The sequence below is a fragment of the Clytia hemisphaerica genome, unplaced genomic scaffold (genome assembly GCF_902728285.1).
Source record: "Clytia hemisphaerica strain Z4C2 unplaced genomic scaffold, Clytia hemisphaerica genome assembly, whole genome shotgun sequence".
In the NCBI taxonomy this organism is placed as follows: domain Eukaryota; kingdom Metazoa; phylum Cnidaria; class Hydrozoa; order Leptothecata; family Clytiidae; genus Clytia; species Clytia hemisphaerica.
In genome coordinates this window covers 265,033-283,350 of record NW_027104039.1, presented here as the reverse complement: position 1 = coordinate 283,350, position 18,318 = coordinate 265,033, and the positions used below count along the sequence as shown (strand labels likewise).

The window sequence follows — 18,318 nt, the reverse complement described above, 5'->3', positions numbered from 1 at the left end:
TTTATTTTTCTTATAAGCATATACTTTATAAGAATCAAATCAATAACTCTTGATAGACGGTGACATACCTTTCGGTAATTAGTTCTTACAAAGTAAACAAGGGATGACGCAAAATAAGAGCATATTTATTTTTCTTATAAGCATATACTTTATAAGAATCAAATCAATAACTCTTAATAGACGGTGATATACCTTTCGGTAATTAGTTCTTACAAAGTAAACAAGAAATGGGGCACAATATGAGCATATTTATTTTTCTTATAAGCATTTACTTTATAAGAATCAAATCAATAACTCTTGATAGACGCTGATATACCTTCCGGTAATTAGTTCTTACAAAGTAAAAAAGGGTTGGTGTACAATAATAGCATATTTATTTTTCTTATAAGCATATACCTTATAAGAATCAAATCAATAACTCTTGATATACGGTGACAAACCTTTCGGTAATTAGCTCTTACAAAGTAAACAAGGGACGGCGCACAATATGAGCATATTTATTTTTTCTTATAAGCATTTATTTTATAAGAATCAAATCAATAGCTCCTGAAAGATGGTGATATACCTTTCGGTAATTAGTTCTTACAAAGTAAATAAGGGACGGCGCACAATATGAGCATATTTATTTTTCTTATAAGCATATACTTTATAAGAATCAAATCAATAACTCTTGATAGACGGTGACATACCTTTCGGTAATTAGTTCTTACAAAGTAAACAAGGGATGACGCAAAATAAGAGCATATTTATTTTTCTTATAAGCATATACTTTATAAGAATCAAATCAATAACTCTTGATAGACGGTGATATACCTTTCGGTAATTAGTTCTTACAAAGTAAACAAGGGATAGGGCACAAAATGAGCATATTTATTTTTCTTATAAGCATTTACTTTATTAGAATCAAATCAATAACTCTTAATAGACGGTAATATACCTTTCGGTAATTAGTTCTTTCGGTAATTAGTTCTTACAAAGTAAACAAGGGATGGGGCACAAAATGAGCATATTTATTTTTCTTATAAGCATTTACTTTATAAGAATCAAATCAATAACTCTTAATAGACGGTAACATACCTTTCGGTAATTAGTTCTTACAAAGTAAACAAGGGACGGCGCACAATATGAGCATATTTATTTTTCTTATAAGCAAATACTTTATAAGAAAACTCTTGATAGACGGTGATATACCTTCCGGTAATTAGTTCTTACAAAGTAAACAAGGGTTGATGTACAATATGAGCATTTTTATTTTTCTTATAAGCATTTACTATATAAGAATCAAATCAATAACTCTTGATAGATGGTGATAAACCTTTCGGTAATTAGTTCTTACAAAGTAAACAAGAGATGGCGTGTAATAAGAGCATATCTATTTTTTATAAGCATATACTTTATGAGAGTTTTTAAAAATTAAACGACAATTGTTCTTAAATTTGTCTTATTTTTTTAGCGATTTTAAGCCTCGTTGTTCTTGTTGTAAAATTGTTTCATCAAGGCTCGATGTAAAGTAGATTTCAGATTAGCTTCATCTACTTCTTGTTTTCCCATGTAGTTCAAATTCTAGGCGAAATTTTCGACTTCAAGTCGTCTTGTTTATTTTATGTTCACCTTAAAATATTGAAAATGACAAACAGGCCTTGCTATAAATAAATAACTAACTTTACCTAAAAAAACAAAAAAAACAACAACATAATACTGGTAGACCACCAATGAAATAGATGATGAAATATGAAATTGAGTTAGACTATACAAAATTGGAAAACCAGAAACTAGAGATTGAGTGTCAGTATATGTAAAACAAAAGCTTATGCTGAGAAGATATCAAGCCGAGAAAAAGCTTTAAATAAGGCTTGTACTACTGCAGGCTTCTAGCAAGAGCTTTATCTAGGAAATAATTTTTCGCCTCTTTGCAGAAAACTTTATATTCAAGTGAGTTACGACATGTAACAGGAAGGTCATTAAAAATTCTTGGAGCTTCAAATTCAAACGAGCCAATAATATTCAAAGATTCACACCAGCGATACGGTCGTTCCTAGTAATAGGTTTGGGGCCGACGGGCCGGAAAATTTTTGAAATTATGGTACTCTACATTGGCCTAGAAGTGGTCTAAATTTAATTTTTGTGAAGTTATTGGAATGAAGAAATCAAAAAAGTTAGGCGTTTTTTTATACTGATAATCACCAAAGAATATACTACTATATCATAACAAAATGAAACCTTTCAGTAAATAAAGCGGACTTTTACATGTTCAAAATTCATAAGTAAAAGTAGATTGAGAGTATGCTTTAACAGTAAGTATACAGTAATAAAAATTAAATTTTTCCAAAGTAATTAAAGTAATGCTCTCGAGTCGACACAAACTCTCTACCAACTTCATCTAAATCAAGTTTATCCGTTAGATTTTTATATGGATATGGAGCAAAGAAAGATTGTTAAACCGTTTTGGCTTCATTGTTGAACGTAGCCAAGTCTTTTTTCTCGCCCTCTCTTTCTCTCTCTCACTCACTCTTTTTTTTTTTGCAAAAAAGTGGGGGGGGGGGCTACAGCCCCCCTAGCCCCCCCCCCGGTTTCGCCGGCCCTGTCAGCGCAAGACTTTTAAGTGTTCCGTAAGCTTTCGTTATCGCATTTTTAACATGGGCGTTCCATGTGAGATTTTCGTTAAACGTGACACCAAGCAGTTTGAATGACGGAACTCGCTCGATTATCATTTCGTTGTTTGATTTTATCTCAAAAGTAAAGTCGTGTCTTCGTGCCATTTGACTGGTGGCAAAGAGCATCGTTTTTGTCTTTTTTGCATTGAAGATTAGTCGCGTGACCACTCCTCGATGACATTGACATCGTTCTGAACTTCTTGACTACATAGTTCAAGGTTGGCAGGTTTGGTGTGACGATAGATGCTGGTGTCGTCGGCATACTGAACACATTTGGCGTTGGTCTTAGATGCCATGTCGTGAACATAGATGTTAAAGAGGACGGGACCCAATATGCTCCCTTGCGGCACACCATTAGTGACAGTTAAGACGGGCGATCTCTTATCATCAATTTGTACGTACTATTGTCGACTGCTGAGGTAGTTTGCAAGAATTCGTAAGGACTTCTTCGAAAAGTGGAGTGAATGAAGCTTTTTTATCAGAGTTTCAAAGTCAACGGTGTCAAATGCTTTCGAGAAATCGGCAAGAACAGCAAGTGTGATCTCTCCGTGGTGCATAGCTTTCAGAATGTCATTTTTGATTTTAATACATGTGGTTACAGTGCAATGGCCCTTACGAAAGCCAGATTGGTATTGTGACAAGAGTTCCTGGTGTTCAGGAAAGTTTGTCATTTGTATCATGATGAGTTTCTCGTAAACTTTTGATAGAATGGGTAAAATCGATATTGGACGATAATCACTTGGCTCATTCGGTGATTCAATTTTAAGAATTGGGCTGATTTTTGATATTTTCCATTGACTTGGGAAGATCGATTGTTGAATAGAGGTGTTAATGATGTGACATATCAGACTGCAGATTTCATCTGTGGACAGTTTTATGTATTTTGATGGCATTTGGTCGTGACCGGTTGAGCAATCGTCCCGAAGATTTCTAATGGCTTTACGAACATCAGCGTAGGTGACTTGGGCAATGGTGAACGCGTCATCAAATTCAGGTAGATCGTCAATGAGTTGGTGAAGGAGCTGCTCTGGTTTCGGCTGTGAATTAAGTAGTTTCCCAGCAGTTGTGTTGAAGTGTTGGTTGAGGGTGTCAGGCTCAGCGTGGATCTTTTGAGGATTCGGCTTGAGGATACGATGGATGGTAGACCACACCTCTTTCGGTCGTTTAGAGGATAGGGCACGACGGAAGAAAGAAGATTTGGTTACACGAATGAGAGTCTTTAGTTCATTACGAGCTTTACGGTAGAGGTTCCAGTTTCCCTCTTCGGCATCGGGGGCATGGCACTTAGCACAGAGGTAATCTCTTTCTCTTTGTTTCTCGCCGATATTGAGATTTTTCAACCATGGAGCTGGCGGACGTGTAATTTTCTGCTTTACAAGTGGTGCATGTCGGCTAAGACAGCTAGTAAACAGTTCATTGAATATGTCATGCTGTTCCTCGGCGGAGTCGAAGGCGTAAACTAGATTGAATGGTACTTGTGCGATATCGTTTTTAAACGCATGTATATCGAAGTTTTTTTCATTACGTATGTATTTAAACCTTGGTTCGAATCTTGGTTTCCTGAGGTTGCAGATGACGAAAGGTGCATCATGATCACTCATTTCGCAACAGGGTATCAAGTGTTCGCCGACGACTTTCGGAAACGAGGTGATGATATGGTCAATGCAGGTTTTTCCTTTCCGGGTTGGTTTCTTTCTTGTTGACGTAAACCGAGACGATCTAGGGTACCTTTATATTCGTTAGCAACGTTGTAGTTCTCTTTCAGAAGATCGATATTTGTGTCACCAGTGATCACAATTGGATCAGACCAGATGGTGTGAACGTATGATATCAATATTTCGAAATTTTGAAGCCAGGCGCGTTTGTCGACATCTTCGGAACTTGGTTGATAGAAGACGGCTATAAGAAAGGGACTTTTCTTTCCCTTCACTTCAAACCACTGGTGTTCGACCGTTGTGTCCTTCTTATCAATGTCAGTTCTTGGGCGATGTTTGATGCCGTCATTTAACAACTATTGTACTCTTCCTTTACCGTCTTCGTCCCAAAGGCAACGTCCAAAAAGAATTTTCAAGTCGTCTTGAGATTTGAAAATGTCCACATTAAAATTCACTATTCTCATGAGAAAATTGATATGAAAAGAAGAGAATATAGCTACGATCTAGATATCCATTCCAAAGGGCTTTCTTTTTGTTCAATCTAGATGCTAAAGGTCCCTATTAGTAAACAGATTGAGAGGACGCGGATCGTTTAAGAATGAGCTCTTATGAGTTATACAAATAAAAATTACATACGACATTTATCTTTGTCTTCGTCTTCCGGTATAATGTCTGCTTGACGGATTTCGATTTTCAATTCCCAATTCTCTCGGTCATACTCCATCGCCAAGAAGACAGCCCCCGTTTCTTTTTCCTTAAATGATAAAATGGTGGTATAAATAGATAGAGAGATTTAGCAATTGCTAAAATCTAAATTAAAGTCAGAGTTAAAGGTTTTATTTTTACATAAGTGTTCCCGTTTCATATCAGACACATATTTCATATCAGGACAGTGTCTTCCTATTGTTATATTGTGCTGATATAAGCGTAAAAATGTTTTTCTTTTCCACTTTCTGACAAATCTTGCTCCTGATCCGTGTCAATTAAAAAGCAAACAAAAAGCTTGTAAATGAAAATTGACGAGTAAGCAAACGATATCCCTCTTATTTTAAAAACAAAACCTTTAAAACTCTACGTCCACGTCCCAGATGCAAATTAGAGCACTTAAAATCATTTGCGGTGTAAAAAAATTGCATATAATATTGTTATCAACAAATATTATGACTTTCATTGCAACAGTACTATATAATGAAAAGCGGCAATCATTTAATACAGACTAAAGTTATTCAATATGAACAAACGGTCAGGCGCGTGCCACTTAATTATTTAATTATCCCCTAAACTCGATCTAATCCTTTTTTGACACATTTTTCTATTGTCTATAGGTGCGAAAAAAGGACTGGGACGGTTTTAGTGGGATAAAGCGGGCAAAAAAAATGCCCGCGCGGCTATTGGCGGCTACGGTCGAAAAGATGTATTCAATATGAACAAACCCAGGGTAAAAAAAGGTGATAAAAAATTTTACCAGTCCGAGAAGTGGATCATAAGGTTTCAATTTCTTGGTTAGCGTTACTTCACCGACTTTCTCTTTCAAAAGATCAGCACGTTTAATTTCATACGTCAATTGTCCGATGCCGTCTTGTTTTGACCATCTGTTCAACTCGTATTGATACAAATAAATGACTTGTTCGGATAATCCTTCTTTGGGAACTTGAAAGTTAAAGGAATCCCCATACGCAGGGTAGTAGCCACCACGCACAAAGTTTGTTTTGTAGACATTCTCATCATGTTCGTGCAAGGGAAGCACCTTGATGACAACATAGGAGTACGCGTATCCACTCAAATCACGAACGGGTATGTCTTCGGATTCCTTAACTTTGACTGTTAAGAATTCCCTGGCATTAGAAATAGAAAAAACGAGGGTAGTTATTCGTTCATAAAAGCCTCTCTTTGACGCTCATATTCTTTAGTTAGATGATCGTAACTAAAAAAATGGAATGATTGAGGAGGCGGGCAACCTCGTCCCCGTGTATCCCAGGCTTTATTCACGTTACTAATTGGCGCTATCAGTAAGCATAAAAATCTGATAATACGCAGGGAACGAGGTTGGGAGGCGGGGATCAATATAAAAACCGAGGTAGGCCCAGGATTAGCTCGGGGCAGAGTAAGCAGTGGCGATTAGACTCTACCAGCGCTGTTTTTCCCACTTTTTCAAGGACACAATGTTTATCTAATCCGTCGGTCTATGGTTTTTATCAGCTTTTGAATGAATGAATAACAGGGTTGATAGCGTCAACGAATTTAAACACAATTCTGGTAGGGTGAGGGGGTTAAAGATTTTTAAAAGAGTTCTTATCTCTATAAGGTTGATGCAAAAAAACTTCAGGTCAGAGTTAAATGTCACGTTGTTATTTTTGAAAGAACATAAATGTAATTAGTCTAGAAAATATCCTAGTGCTAAATGCAGAAAATCAATTTAAAATGACTATATATAACATATATATATATCCATAAATTATACATAGTAAAGGAATTTTCCTGGAAAATAATTCCCACTTGCACTCTTTTAATTTTTTCGTGAAAAAGACATGATACTGTATCTGGTTCACAAGTGTTGTCGTTAAAACTTTGTTTTTAACGGCAATCTCAAATACTCATATCAAAAAAATTACTCGCTAGAGTGTGAATGCAGGCTAAGTTCATCTTTGAGGTGATATTTCGCAATTTTTTTCTATTTTCAAGGTAATTCACATCATAGTATAAGAAAGCCGCGGCTGGAATGATAACATCTGAAATTCTGTTGTTCTATCTCTGTCGTATTTGATGACTATTTTTTGATCAAGAAATCAGTAATGTAGCATCTTTAATGGTAATTTAATGGTAAATTTTATTGGTTTGTCGTTAATACTTATTTCTCAGTGTATTTTAGACATTAATGATATACCCTTGATAATACACTTGCATTATAAAATCATTGTAAAGGAAAGATCAACAATAAGAAATTTAAACAAGCACAAAATGGCTGGGCTGAAAGAACTCAAAAATAAACAAAGTGCCTCGAATGCCTTCGCAATATTTCAGTGAAATCTTTTTAGAAATCAATGAAAAAGTACATCAAGATAATACTGTGAAAGTTTCAAGCCAGCGCCTTCAAAATTTATCATTCAAACTGACAGGAAAGTTGTCATCTTGAATATAGTTCTTATAATTTCAATTTTGGCGAAAAACTATTTTTGCCATAAAAATACCCCTAAAATATGTCCAAATTAGTTCAAGTGTTCTATTGGGTACAGATTCAAAGATATCTAGCAATAAAAAACTTTTTGTGAAGGAAAATAAGAGAAAAATTTCAAAAACTATCTACCAATAAAAAACTGAGCATCTTGATGTTCTTATAAAGCTCGGAGACAGAGATAGAACAACAATTAACTGAGAAGACAATGTGGTACATATTCCAGCCGCAGCTTTCTTATACTATGTTCACATCTCGGGAGTTTCTAAACATCGACCAGAAATGGCGACCACGACCAGCGACCACGACCGGCGACCAGATAAACTTGGGTTATCGAGTTTTTCCTCTTTCTCCACCGTAGAGTCTTTATCTTATGATAATTTATTTATCGAATTGAAGAGTAAAGCTCACCCCTGTCTCACAGTGATTATAAAGCCACGTGCAAAATGTGTAGAATAGCCATTTCAATGCTCTTGGAACTTGAATAGAGTGCCAATTTCTATCCTTTTGTATTTTCGGCATCAAATTAATCAGTGGCAAAATTTGTGCTGGAATTTATTTAGAAAGCTTTATATTTGATCATCAGATCATTATTTTGTAAAGGACAATAGAATAATTGATGAGATTGATATCTCTAAAACTGGCCTTCCCAGCTTTTTCCTACTGACAATTTCTATCTATTCATACTAAAGGCATCTCATTCAGTACAATTAAAATATTTGGCGTAATAAAGTTTACAGGCATCACACTTAATTGCCCTGTCAATATTTTTGTCAAAAAGTGTCACCTTGTCTAGAAAATGACTGGTAACGTCAAAGGTCACTTTTAGTATTCTCAGCTAGAGTAATTCTCAGCCACGTGCTCAGTGGTTCATTTGAAAGCCACATCAAGACTCGATTTGGATGTTCTCTACGGTGGAGAGAGCAGGTAAACTCGATAACCCAAATTTATCTGGTCGCCTGTCGTGGTCGCCATTTCTGGTCGATGTTTAGAAACTCCCTCACATCTCCTACATATAGAGTACTAAAGAAAGAAAATTTATGTTAACAAATCTATTAAAGAAACCCTAAAAATAAACATTAATAAAAACATGACTACAAAATCTTAATACTAAATAACACACAACACACGGTATGTACAATCAATATGTAAACTAGGTAATAATTAGCAAAAAAACTCCATCGTCTTCTAAATTCTGAAGCGTTAGAACTTACATCTTTTCCAAAACTCCTTGAATAGCTTTCAAAACATTCGGAATGTTTTCCTTAAAGTCTTTCTCCTCGAATAGCTCATAATACAACTTGCTTCCCAAAATCATATCCAAACTGAACCCTCCTCTCGGCTCATAATCTGGTTGAACCATTACTGGCACAAAATTCTTCTTCTTCTTGGCAGCATATTCGTACTCAAACTTACAATTATCCGACATCTCATACTTTTCACTCAAACACATAACAATAACCTTGGACTTGTAAACCGCTTGCGCCATTTTCCCGTAAATGTCACCTGACATTTTCTCCGTGTCAATCCATACGGACAGTTTGCTGTTATCGCGCAAGTAATCACGTATCTTGAATGCCGTTGCTTGGTGACCCCAGTTGTAAGAAATCATCACATCCTTTGGGGCGTCTTCGTCCTCTTCCGCCTCTTCCGCCTGTTTTGGTTCCGGCTCCGGTTCTGGCTCCGGTTCTGGCTCTGGTTCTGGTTTCGGTTCCGTCTCCGGCGTCGCTTTTAAAGGCGGTCCGGCTGTCTTTTTCTCATTATTGACTTCGTTTGAAGGAGATGATTTCGGTGATTTTGTAGGAGTCAGTGGCGATCGTTCAGCAATTGGTCTTGAACCTGTTGTACGTTTGGATTGGGATCCCATATCGAATTTCATAGCTCTGTTGCCTGCACCTCTCGAAGGAACACCTCGGGCAGGCGCACCTCTAGATGCTAGCTGTCTTACCGAATCAAATCCGCCAGCAGCTCTACCACCACTTACATCCATATTTTCCGGGTTATCGCCTTCTCGCATACGACGGTTCCACCTTTGAAATAAAAGAAACAATATAAAATTGGGCACAAAGCAAATATCTAAAAGTCAAGGTTAAATATTCGACATAGGGAGTTACTTCAAAGTTCATCAGGAAGATTTTGGAGCGCAACAAAAGATATCAATTATTATTTATTTAAGGTAGTCTCAAAAGTATGCATTTAAAAACAAGTAGTAGAGGATGAAGAATTTTTTTGCTGGAGAAAAAGTTAGAGCCATCGAAGTAGGGCTAGAACTGCCAAAAACAACTCAAATTAGCAGAAATGAGCCACAGAGGCACCATTATCAAATATTCCAAAAAGTTGTCATGATTTCTAAATCCGTCCAGTTTAGGAAAATAAAAATTGCATACCTGTCTAATGTTGGTGTATCATAGCCATTCTGTTTCAACAAATCAAACTGCTTTCTCCAATTGTACCCGTAACCACCTTTCATAAGAATATCATAAAAATCTTGACCTTTCTTATCTTTGAGGTAAAGGTCAAATTTTGGAAAATCGGCAGGATCGTCGCAATTGGCCATGCGTTGAATCGTTTCTTCGACTGGATCCTGTCCCCACCTTGCCCCGTTTTCAATATATCGTCGAAGCAACATGTGAAGAAATGTTTCACCTTTCTTGTTTCGCACATTGATGTCAATACCATTTTTAAGCATAGATTTAAAGACTTCAAATCGATTGGACATAAAAGCTACGAAATGAGGATAATCGCCTTCTTTGTTAGCTTTAATCTTCGCACCATTCTCAATCAAAACATCCCAAGGCAGTTCTTCAAAAAAGGACATACGGCTACTCTCTTGTCTTCTAGCAACCAAGTGGATGACATTTTCACCATTCCCATCAGGCGTATTGATATCCGCCCCATGACTAACTAACATCTTGATGCAATCAATGACTTTCGTGCCCTGTTTACCAGCTGCAAAATGGATCGGTTTCTCACCAGCAAAATCACTGACATTAACGTCCGCTCCATTTTCCAAGAACATTTTTAGGAATTGGGCATCCTCCTTCAAGCCGTAGAAAAAAGACGACATGAAGTAGAGAAACGGTGTAACACCGGCAGCATTCGGGATGTTCGGGTCAGCTTTGTATTTGAAAAGTGTCTGTACACATTCTATGGGCATCACTTTGCGTGCACTTTCTGCTTTCGGGTCCTTACTACGCTCCAAGAAAAACAAAGAGAGCAAGGGTGTGGCACCGTTTGCAGATTTTTGGTTCACGTTAGCACCATGCTCCAATAGAACTGACATCAATTCATTGTCGACACATTTAGCAGCGACATGAAGGGGTGTTTCTTCGCGACCTTTGGTTTTACTTAAGAGTGATGTATCTGCACCCGCCTTGAGTAGCTTTTTGAGGTACTCCATGGTGGTTTTGGCTCTTGCTTCATCTTTTCGTCGAGCAAGGTATTGGAAAGACAGCTCAAAGCTAAGATACTGTTCCAATTGTTCATGGTAAGTGTTCAGATCAAGCTTCTTCTTTAACAAGTAATCGAAACATTTTGGTGCATCACATTTGCAGCAGGCGTGTCTGATTAATCCACCTCTGGAACATTTGGCATTTAAATCAGCTTTGACTGACACAAGATATTCAAGCAACTCTAGATTATCTTTCTCAACTGCAGCATAAACAGGAGTGAAGTTATTCCTTGCCGGTTTATTGATATCCGCATTCTTCTCTAGCAAGTAAGTGATGATGGGTCGGTGATCGGCAAGACAAGCTACATACAAAGGTGTATTTGATTTACCATCTTTTCGATCTACGTTTGCTTTCTTATCTTCAACGAGAAACTTGACGACATCTAAATGACCTTGTTCGCAAGCTAACGTCAGAGGTGTTTGTTTCGATTTGTCAGATGTGTTGATGTTCTTGCTGGTAATCAGGTTGGACAAGGAGGTCAAATCCTTCTTCTTAATCGCTGCGTATATTTCATCCATCCTTTTCTAAATCTTTTTCTTTTCACTTTAAAAGAAGATTAGTTGAAAACTTAGTGGGAAAATGTATATAGAGAGTAATAGAAGCGTTCTGTCTTAATTTATGAAAAAATCACCAAATCTTCTTCACGAAAACTTTTTCAACACCCTTCTTTTCCTTTCCTTTCTCACTCAAAAAGTAACTCTTTTTCAAGTGAGGGTTAAAAGTGTTACTCAAAAATATTAAAAAAAACTAGCACTAAAATGAATATTTCACGAATAAAAAAGATGCGATATTTTATTAGAGTAGCCATGTTAACAAAATAAACGAGCGAAAAAAAGCTATAGCCAGCCAATACAGGTTAAAATAATTTTGAATATTTAATATTCTATGGTTTTCATTCATTAAAAATGGCTGACCTTGTTACATTTTTTGCGTCGATCTAGGTGCATTTCATACGTAAACAGTAAACCGAGGGCTAGCAACACTTCATAGCAAAAATTGATAGGTTAAATTGAGTATAACAGACATGTTATTTTTATAAGAAAAATCTATACAAAAACATTAGGCTTCGGGGCCAAAATCCTAAGAAAAAGTTAAGAACATTTAAATGCTTCAAAAATTTTGGATGTTCTCGAAAAAGATGTGTACGCAGTTTCCTTTAAATAATTTTTTACGTGATCTCACTGATCCAGATTTCAGAAATATTAAAATGAAATTATAAGTTATATCTCGATAAAAAAACTACTACAGAGAGAATATTATCATGAATAATAGTGGAGTCTCTTTAACTCGAGAGCCTCTATAATTCGAACATCTCCTTAACTTTAACAAGGTTTCTCGTCCCTTAAGTTAACAATACATTATAAACCTTACTCCATAACTCGAAATTTCCAAACTCTCAAACAAATTTGCGTTCTCCGTGCGCGTTCGAGTTATGGAGACTCCCCTGTATTTATCAACGCAAGAGCTTCAGAATTTTTGCCACTCACGGAAATCTATCATAGATAAAATCTATGACTCTGTCAAAAACATTACCCTGTATCAGAGTAAAATCGCGATTGTACTCTACAGTAACGAATTTTGAAATTTTAAAAAAGTCTACTTTAAGGGCAGAAATTTTCGCGATTTTATACTCAGTTTTCAGTTTTTGTGCATTTTTATCATTAATAACATTCTAAAATTCGTGAAAGTTATATCCGCTAAATTCGTTTCAAAAGTAAGATTTGGGAAATTTCGCGATTTTGCAGCCTCGCGAAAGTTTCTGCTCTTCAGACATCAATGAAGACTAAATAGCAAAATGCAGCAACGAAAACCATGAAAGGAATATCAAAAGCTAAATATGAACATGCTCACACAACAGAAACGAATATTGTATTTCTTGCTGTGATTACTCTTTGAAAGGAGAATATTCCCAGTGGTTATCAAAATAATTAGAAGACACAAAGAGAGGATAGCTTACAATACGTCACGGAATAAAGAGAGAGTAAAAAGGTCTATCGGTACTATCGCGGAAAGAATGGGCCGAAAGCATTCGCTTTTTATCAAAAACGGTTTTCATTTCGGAGATTTCCTGTATTAATTGATAAAATATCAAACTTATTTTACTGAATTTCTATAAAACAAATACAAAGTTCCAAAAATAAAATTTGTTAAATAATTGAAGTAAACTTACGATAAGATGTCATAGGATAGTGAAAACTTGATCGTCCCCAGCTCCTCCTGAAAGTTTGTAAAAAATAAATATTCAACATTAACATAACTTTGGGAAATACTTCACCCATCTTGTAGGGGCGGGAGAAAAATGTTACACGCTTTTTTTTATAAGAATGGTGTAAATCCATTTCATCATGAATATTCTTAACTTTTTTGGGAAAATCATCCTAAAATATTCTTACAGCATTCTTAGGTTAGGATCCTAATTCAGACTAGATTTAACATTTAGTAAATACGTCTCAATCTGTTGGGGGTAATTGACAATTTATAATCGAAAATGCTCTAAAAATGGCATTCTTTATAGCTTGAGTAGCAAAATTCCATGATGGTGATATTCTTATTCTTAATTTTTTGGCTATTTTCATCATTGACATTCTTATAAAGTGTATTCTTATAAAAAAAAGCGTGTACTATGAGAATGCTTTGTCCCATATAATTTTAGAGTTTTTCCACGCCGGCGTCAATATTTTGAGACCAAAAATATGGCAAGTAAAGACCTAGTTACTAGCATTTTTTCTAATTGCGTTGACATATTCTTGAGGCCATCGGATGTTTTTGACTTTTTGAGTTTTAGGGCTAAAAATGTTCTTATAATTCACTATTTTGCGAGTATTTTTGTTCGTTATCCTAAGTTATCGGGTATTTTTTGAGTTGTTCTTAATTTGTTCTTGATATTTTGGCCATCGAAGCCGTATGTTCTTTTATAGTGTTCACGCTTTTTTTAAATATGAATTATAGTGTTTTTCAATTCCATCATGGATATTCTTAACTTTTGGTGTTAAAGGGACATTGCAGTATTAAAATGTAAACATTGCGCAAACCACGTGTCATTAAAGAGAACAATTAAAATCACGTGTCCAAAACAAACTTGTAAAACAATTGAACAATCAAAATTAGCCATATTTGGTTTGATTTTTTATTTTGACATGTGACATTTGTTTTGATTTTGCATCTGCTGCATACAGTTTGTTTACAAATTTCGCAAGTGCTGTTATGTCCCTTTAAGCGATCCAAAAATATTCGTATGGTATTAGGTTAGGATCCGATCCCAGACTCAAAAGAAGTCAAAAGTTTTAGCTTTGCTGGGGGATAATTGACAATTAACAGCTAAAATGCATTCTTAGGCCCAGTTGTTGAATTCCATGATAGTGGTATTCTTAGCATATTCTTAATTTTTCATCGTCAATATTCTTATAAAGCATATTCTTATTAACAAAGGCGTTGTATGTTCAATCATCAATGTGGTGAACATTCTAACCTAGTCAGAAAATCTGCCGTATACTATCTTCACTTTCTGATTTGAATGATGGCGCTACAATAGAACTACTCTCTCTTTCCCCCCAATCAGAATTATTAAAAGGAAAAAGTAGTTGAGCTCCAACATCTGGACTAATTCTAACCCTGGTATCCAAGAAAATGTGAAATAAAAATATCAAATACAAAATTGATATAATACCATCACTTTGCGTTCACTTTTACTTGGTTGTATACGTTTCATTTTCTTGGATTCTTTGTTGCCTTTCAATTTTTGTTTTTCTGCGTCTTTTTTCTTCTTCTTCTTCATTCGACATTTGATGCAACAATAACAACACAAAATGATGAAGATGGCAGCTCCAACGCCGATACCAATTACCAGTGGTTTATTCTTCTCGATGAAAGAACCGGCGTTCGCTAAAACGATAAAAAGAGAACCAATAACAACTAATTTATGATATTCACGACGTAAAGTTTTCTACAGAAATACCCCAGTTTTCAGTAGTGGCAACTTTAAACTAAATAAAAGTTGTATAAAAGTTGCCACTACTGGCAAAAACCGGGGTCTTTCCGTAGAAAACATAACGTCATGAATATCAATTAACCGGGTCAGATCGTCATATTCACTATATTCCTTAAGAACAGATCGTGACATACGCAGAATGGATGATATATCTGTTTATCCAGTTTATCAGATTAATTTCGGCAAAGCAACAAATTCGAGAATTAATTTTATGAATTGTCAGCAAAATTCGTCGATTCGCATAATTAGTTGAAGGTATTTCTAAAATTTACACCTTCTTCTAGATTGCTTTGAGTTTGACAAACTTTGGCTCAATGGGACTTAGCCAAAAAAGTTCTCTCGTTTTTACGAGTCATCAAACACCCAGTTCACCAATATATGAATGGTACGAACTGTTGTGCTTTAATGCAGTGCAAGAAAAAAATTAGGGATTCCTTCTTCTTCTTTTTGTAATTCTCTTATAAGAACAGTGCAGCAAAAAAACTGACATCCCGTTTAGGTCGTCTTTAAATACAGACTATATGATCATTAGAACTGTTTGGGCCCTGATAACTAAAATTCTTCTTACCTCAGGTCTTTTATAAAATAGCTTAAATTACTATGTGTAATGTAATGTAACTAAATTTTTATGTGCCCCATGCTTTTATACTTTGTGATTCTGATTTCAAATAAGATATATTGAAAATATCCAACGCTCCTATACACCAAACACACAAAAGTTATACGAGCCATGAAGACTTTCAAAAATATTTCAATTGTTCGTAGGAAGTATACAGAAAGATTTGAATTTTTCAATAAACACTTTTGCCTTTTGGAAAGGCTTCCTCTTATTGCTCGTTCGTTTATGGAGCTATCGTTACTAGGCAACAACACGCGTCATACAATCAAGATGGTAGATTCATTTGTAGCTGATGTACTACCAGGTGCGCCAAAAGAAAGGTTTTTTCTCCCTTTAATACTAATTTTCTAGAAATCTAATGATTTTAATTGGAAAGAAGAAAGATAAACTTAAATTTTGATGGGTCATTCATTAAAATCGATTCATTGGATCAAAAGTTATACTCTATTGAATAAAAAAGTTACTTTCTGAAAGTGCTCGAAAACGTTAAAAACTGACCTATCAATTTTTTATATTAAAATTGGCAATCGCAATAGTCTCATGATTAAAAGCATTTTTCAGTAATTAAACACATAAATTTCGAAACAGAAAGGCCGAAAGGCTTTAAAATCCTCATCAAAATCACTTTAATTTACTTTTACCGAAATTTTCCTCCGATTTTTGGTTTTAGATTGGATAAATCTCGAAACCCATATTTGATGTATTTCTATGAATTTTACCAGATTTTTTGGCCTTTTTCGACAAATCTTCTGCCTTTTATTGAAATCCAACCTTCCTTTAATTAACAAAAGGTCATTTAGACAGCTAATTATCATTTTTAATGACTGAAACGAAGATAATGATGTATCATGTAATTAAGCTTCTTTTTAATTTGGTAGGTCGATTTTCAACGCTTTTGGGCACTTTCAGAAAGTAACTTTTTTATTCAATATAACTTTTGAGCTAATGAATCGAATTTAATAAATGACCCATCAAAATTTAAGTTTATCTTTCTTCTTTCCAATGAAATACGAATGGTTCTTTTGACATTTTTAGATTTTGAAAAAATTAGTTTTAAAGAAAGAAACTTTTTTGTGGCACACCCGGTATTTTTGAACCATTTATAAATATAGGACACCTCATATTAATTTTTTTTCGAATCACTCCCACACATACGTTGTCTTTCATTCTTTCATCGAAATAATTAGCATGATTAGCATTACGTTTACATATCATTGTGTGACGGGACATATTATGTGTTGTAACACAGCACAATAACAGGGGTCGCATGGTTAATTTGGATTTAATGTGAAAAAGACTAAATTCCATTGCTAGTACTAGTCGTAATAAAGCACAGATTGGTAGTGAAACATCTACATCTTTTCTTAGTGTTAAAGGAGCCCCCCCCCCCAGTGGTAAGTATGATCGCAATATCACGCAATTTTTTATCTTCAATTACGATCACCAAAATCAGCAAAAGATTTGGATAGTCAAGCACCCTTTGAAAAAGTCAAATTCACGCATCACGGCTCAAAAATCTTTCAAATCACAATCACGCTTTGACCTCTGATCACGCAATCACGCAAGAAAAAGGTCCCTATCACATCATCACGAAAACCGCTTGGGGCCTCTTAAAGATCCCACCATTGAGAGGGGCATTTGAGTTAGTTAATCTCCACAGTCGAGGGCGACCTAAAGACTCCCTTTTCTCTAGCTGTCTACCCAAAGGTAGGGGAGGGAGTCACTCCTTTCCCTGAATTTCTCCACAACAAGGTTACAGAGACTGCATGATAAAATAAGTATTTCGTAAATTTACAGTTTGGATATTATCAGGAACGACACTTAAAATAGGTGATTTATTAAATTTATGACAATTGACTGAAAAGACTTTGAAAGAATCACTTAACGTAACGTACCGTGGAGATTTTATAATAAATGAATATTTTACGAACTTCTAAATAAAAGTTTGAATAATTCTAGGAACAATACGTATCATGGATGGAAATTGTATATTTTCGAAGAGGACTAGAAGATTTTGAGCTAAAAAAGGGTGCTACTTGAAAACCAAAGTGTGTTACTATGATCTTGTAAATCATTTCATCATCTACAAAATATTTGACAATGATAAACGTACCTTGACTTATATTAAAAGCCAGTAAGAACACTAAAGTTTTGATAAAGGACGCAACATCCATTCTTTCACAAAAACAAAAAAAAACTTCCAAAGAAAACCAAAAACAAATCAAAATAATTCCTCCTTTTTACAAAGCTTCAAAAAACTTTTTGTACCATTGAGCTTGATGCATTATTATTCTCTACGTTTATTATGATAAGGAAAACCTTGTTCGAGAGAGTTCTTGTTATTCTTAGCTGTAAAGATGTTAGGTGGATCTAGTAGTAGGTCAAAATTAATGTTTACTTATCATTTAATTAAATGGGTATTTATGTAGCAACAAGGAAAAACAACATTAGATTATTGTCGGTTGTCAAGTTGTGTATACAAATTTGACTCCATCCTTTCGCAATTTTCTTTTGTCCATACTTAAGCCCATCCACTTATCTCTACTTTGACCATTGATGATAAAGAGCAGAACAGAGAAAGACTTTTTGATGAAAATGGAGAGGGACATGTTAACTAGTGTGTGAAAGATATTCAAGAGTTTTATTTTGTCTCTCTCAATTCGTAGTTTCGTTAGTTGAAAAAAGTTTTCTGGTTTGATGTTGTAACAGCACTGGATAGATGTTATTTATCACATAAAGACAGGAGTTTAGTTTGCACTGTATTAAATTAAACGGAAG

At 35.2% G+C, this 18,318-nt stretch overlaps 2 protein-coding genes across 3 annotated transcripts in view; both read right to left on the bottom strand.

Annotated features, from left to right (window-relative positions):
- Positions 1 to 18,318, bottom strand: part of LOC136811771 (synaptotagmin-2-like) — a 29,379-nt gene that overhangs the window by 4,959 nt on the left and 6,102 nt on the right. Inside the window, exons 1-5 of one of the 2 annotated variants that reach the window (XM_067068398.1) lie at positions 17,654 to 17,733; positions 14,601 to 14,815; positions 13,104 to 13,150; positions 5,775 to 6,144; positions 4,946 to 5,063 (exon numbers count right to left, since the gene is read on the bottom strand). In XM_067068398.1, coding sequence (XP_066924499.1) covers positions 4,946 to 5,063; positions 5,775 to 6,144; positions 13,104 to 13,150; positions 14,601 to 14,815; positions 17,654 to 17,714 — 811 coding nt within the window. In that variant the 5' untranslated portion in view covers positions 17,715 to 17,733. Of the gene's footprint in view, positions 1 to 4,945; positions 5,064 to 5,774; positions 6,145 to 13,103; positions 13,151 to 14,600; positions 14,816 to 17,653; positions 17,734 to 18,318 lie in introns of those variants that run through there. The other variant, XM_067068399.1, reaches the window with a different exon arrangement.
- Positions 6,637 to 11,486, bottom strand: LOC136811770 (poly [ADP-ribose] polymerase tankyrase-like). The gene is made up of 2 exons (XM_067068396.1): positions 9,869 to 11,486; positions 6,637 to 9,511 (listed from the first exon to the last, which is right to left on the bottom strand). The coding sequence occupies exons 1-2, from the start codon at positions 11,449 to 11,451 to the stop codon at positions 8,692 to 8,694; spliced, it is 2,403 nt and encodes an 800-aa protein (XP_066924497.1). The 5' UTR covers positions 11,452 to 11,486; the 3' UTR covers positions 6,637 to 8,691.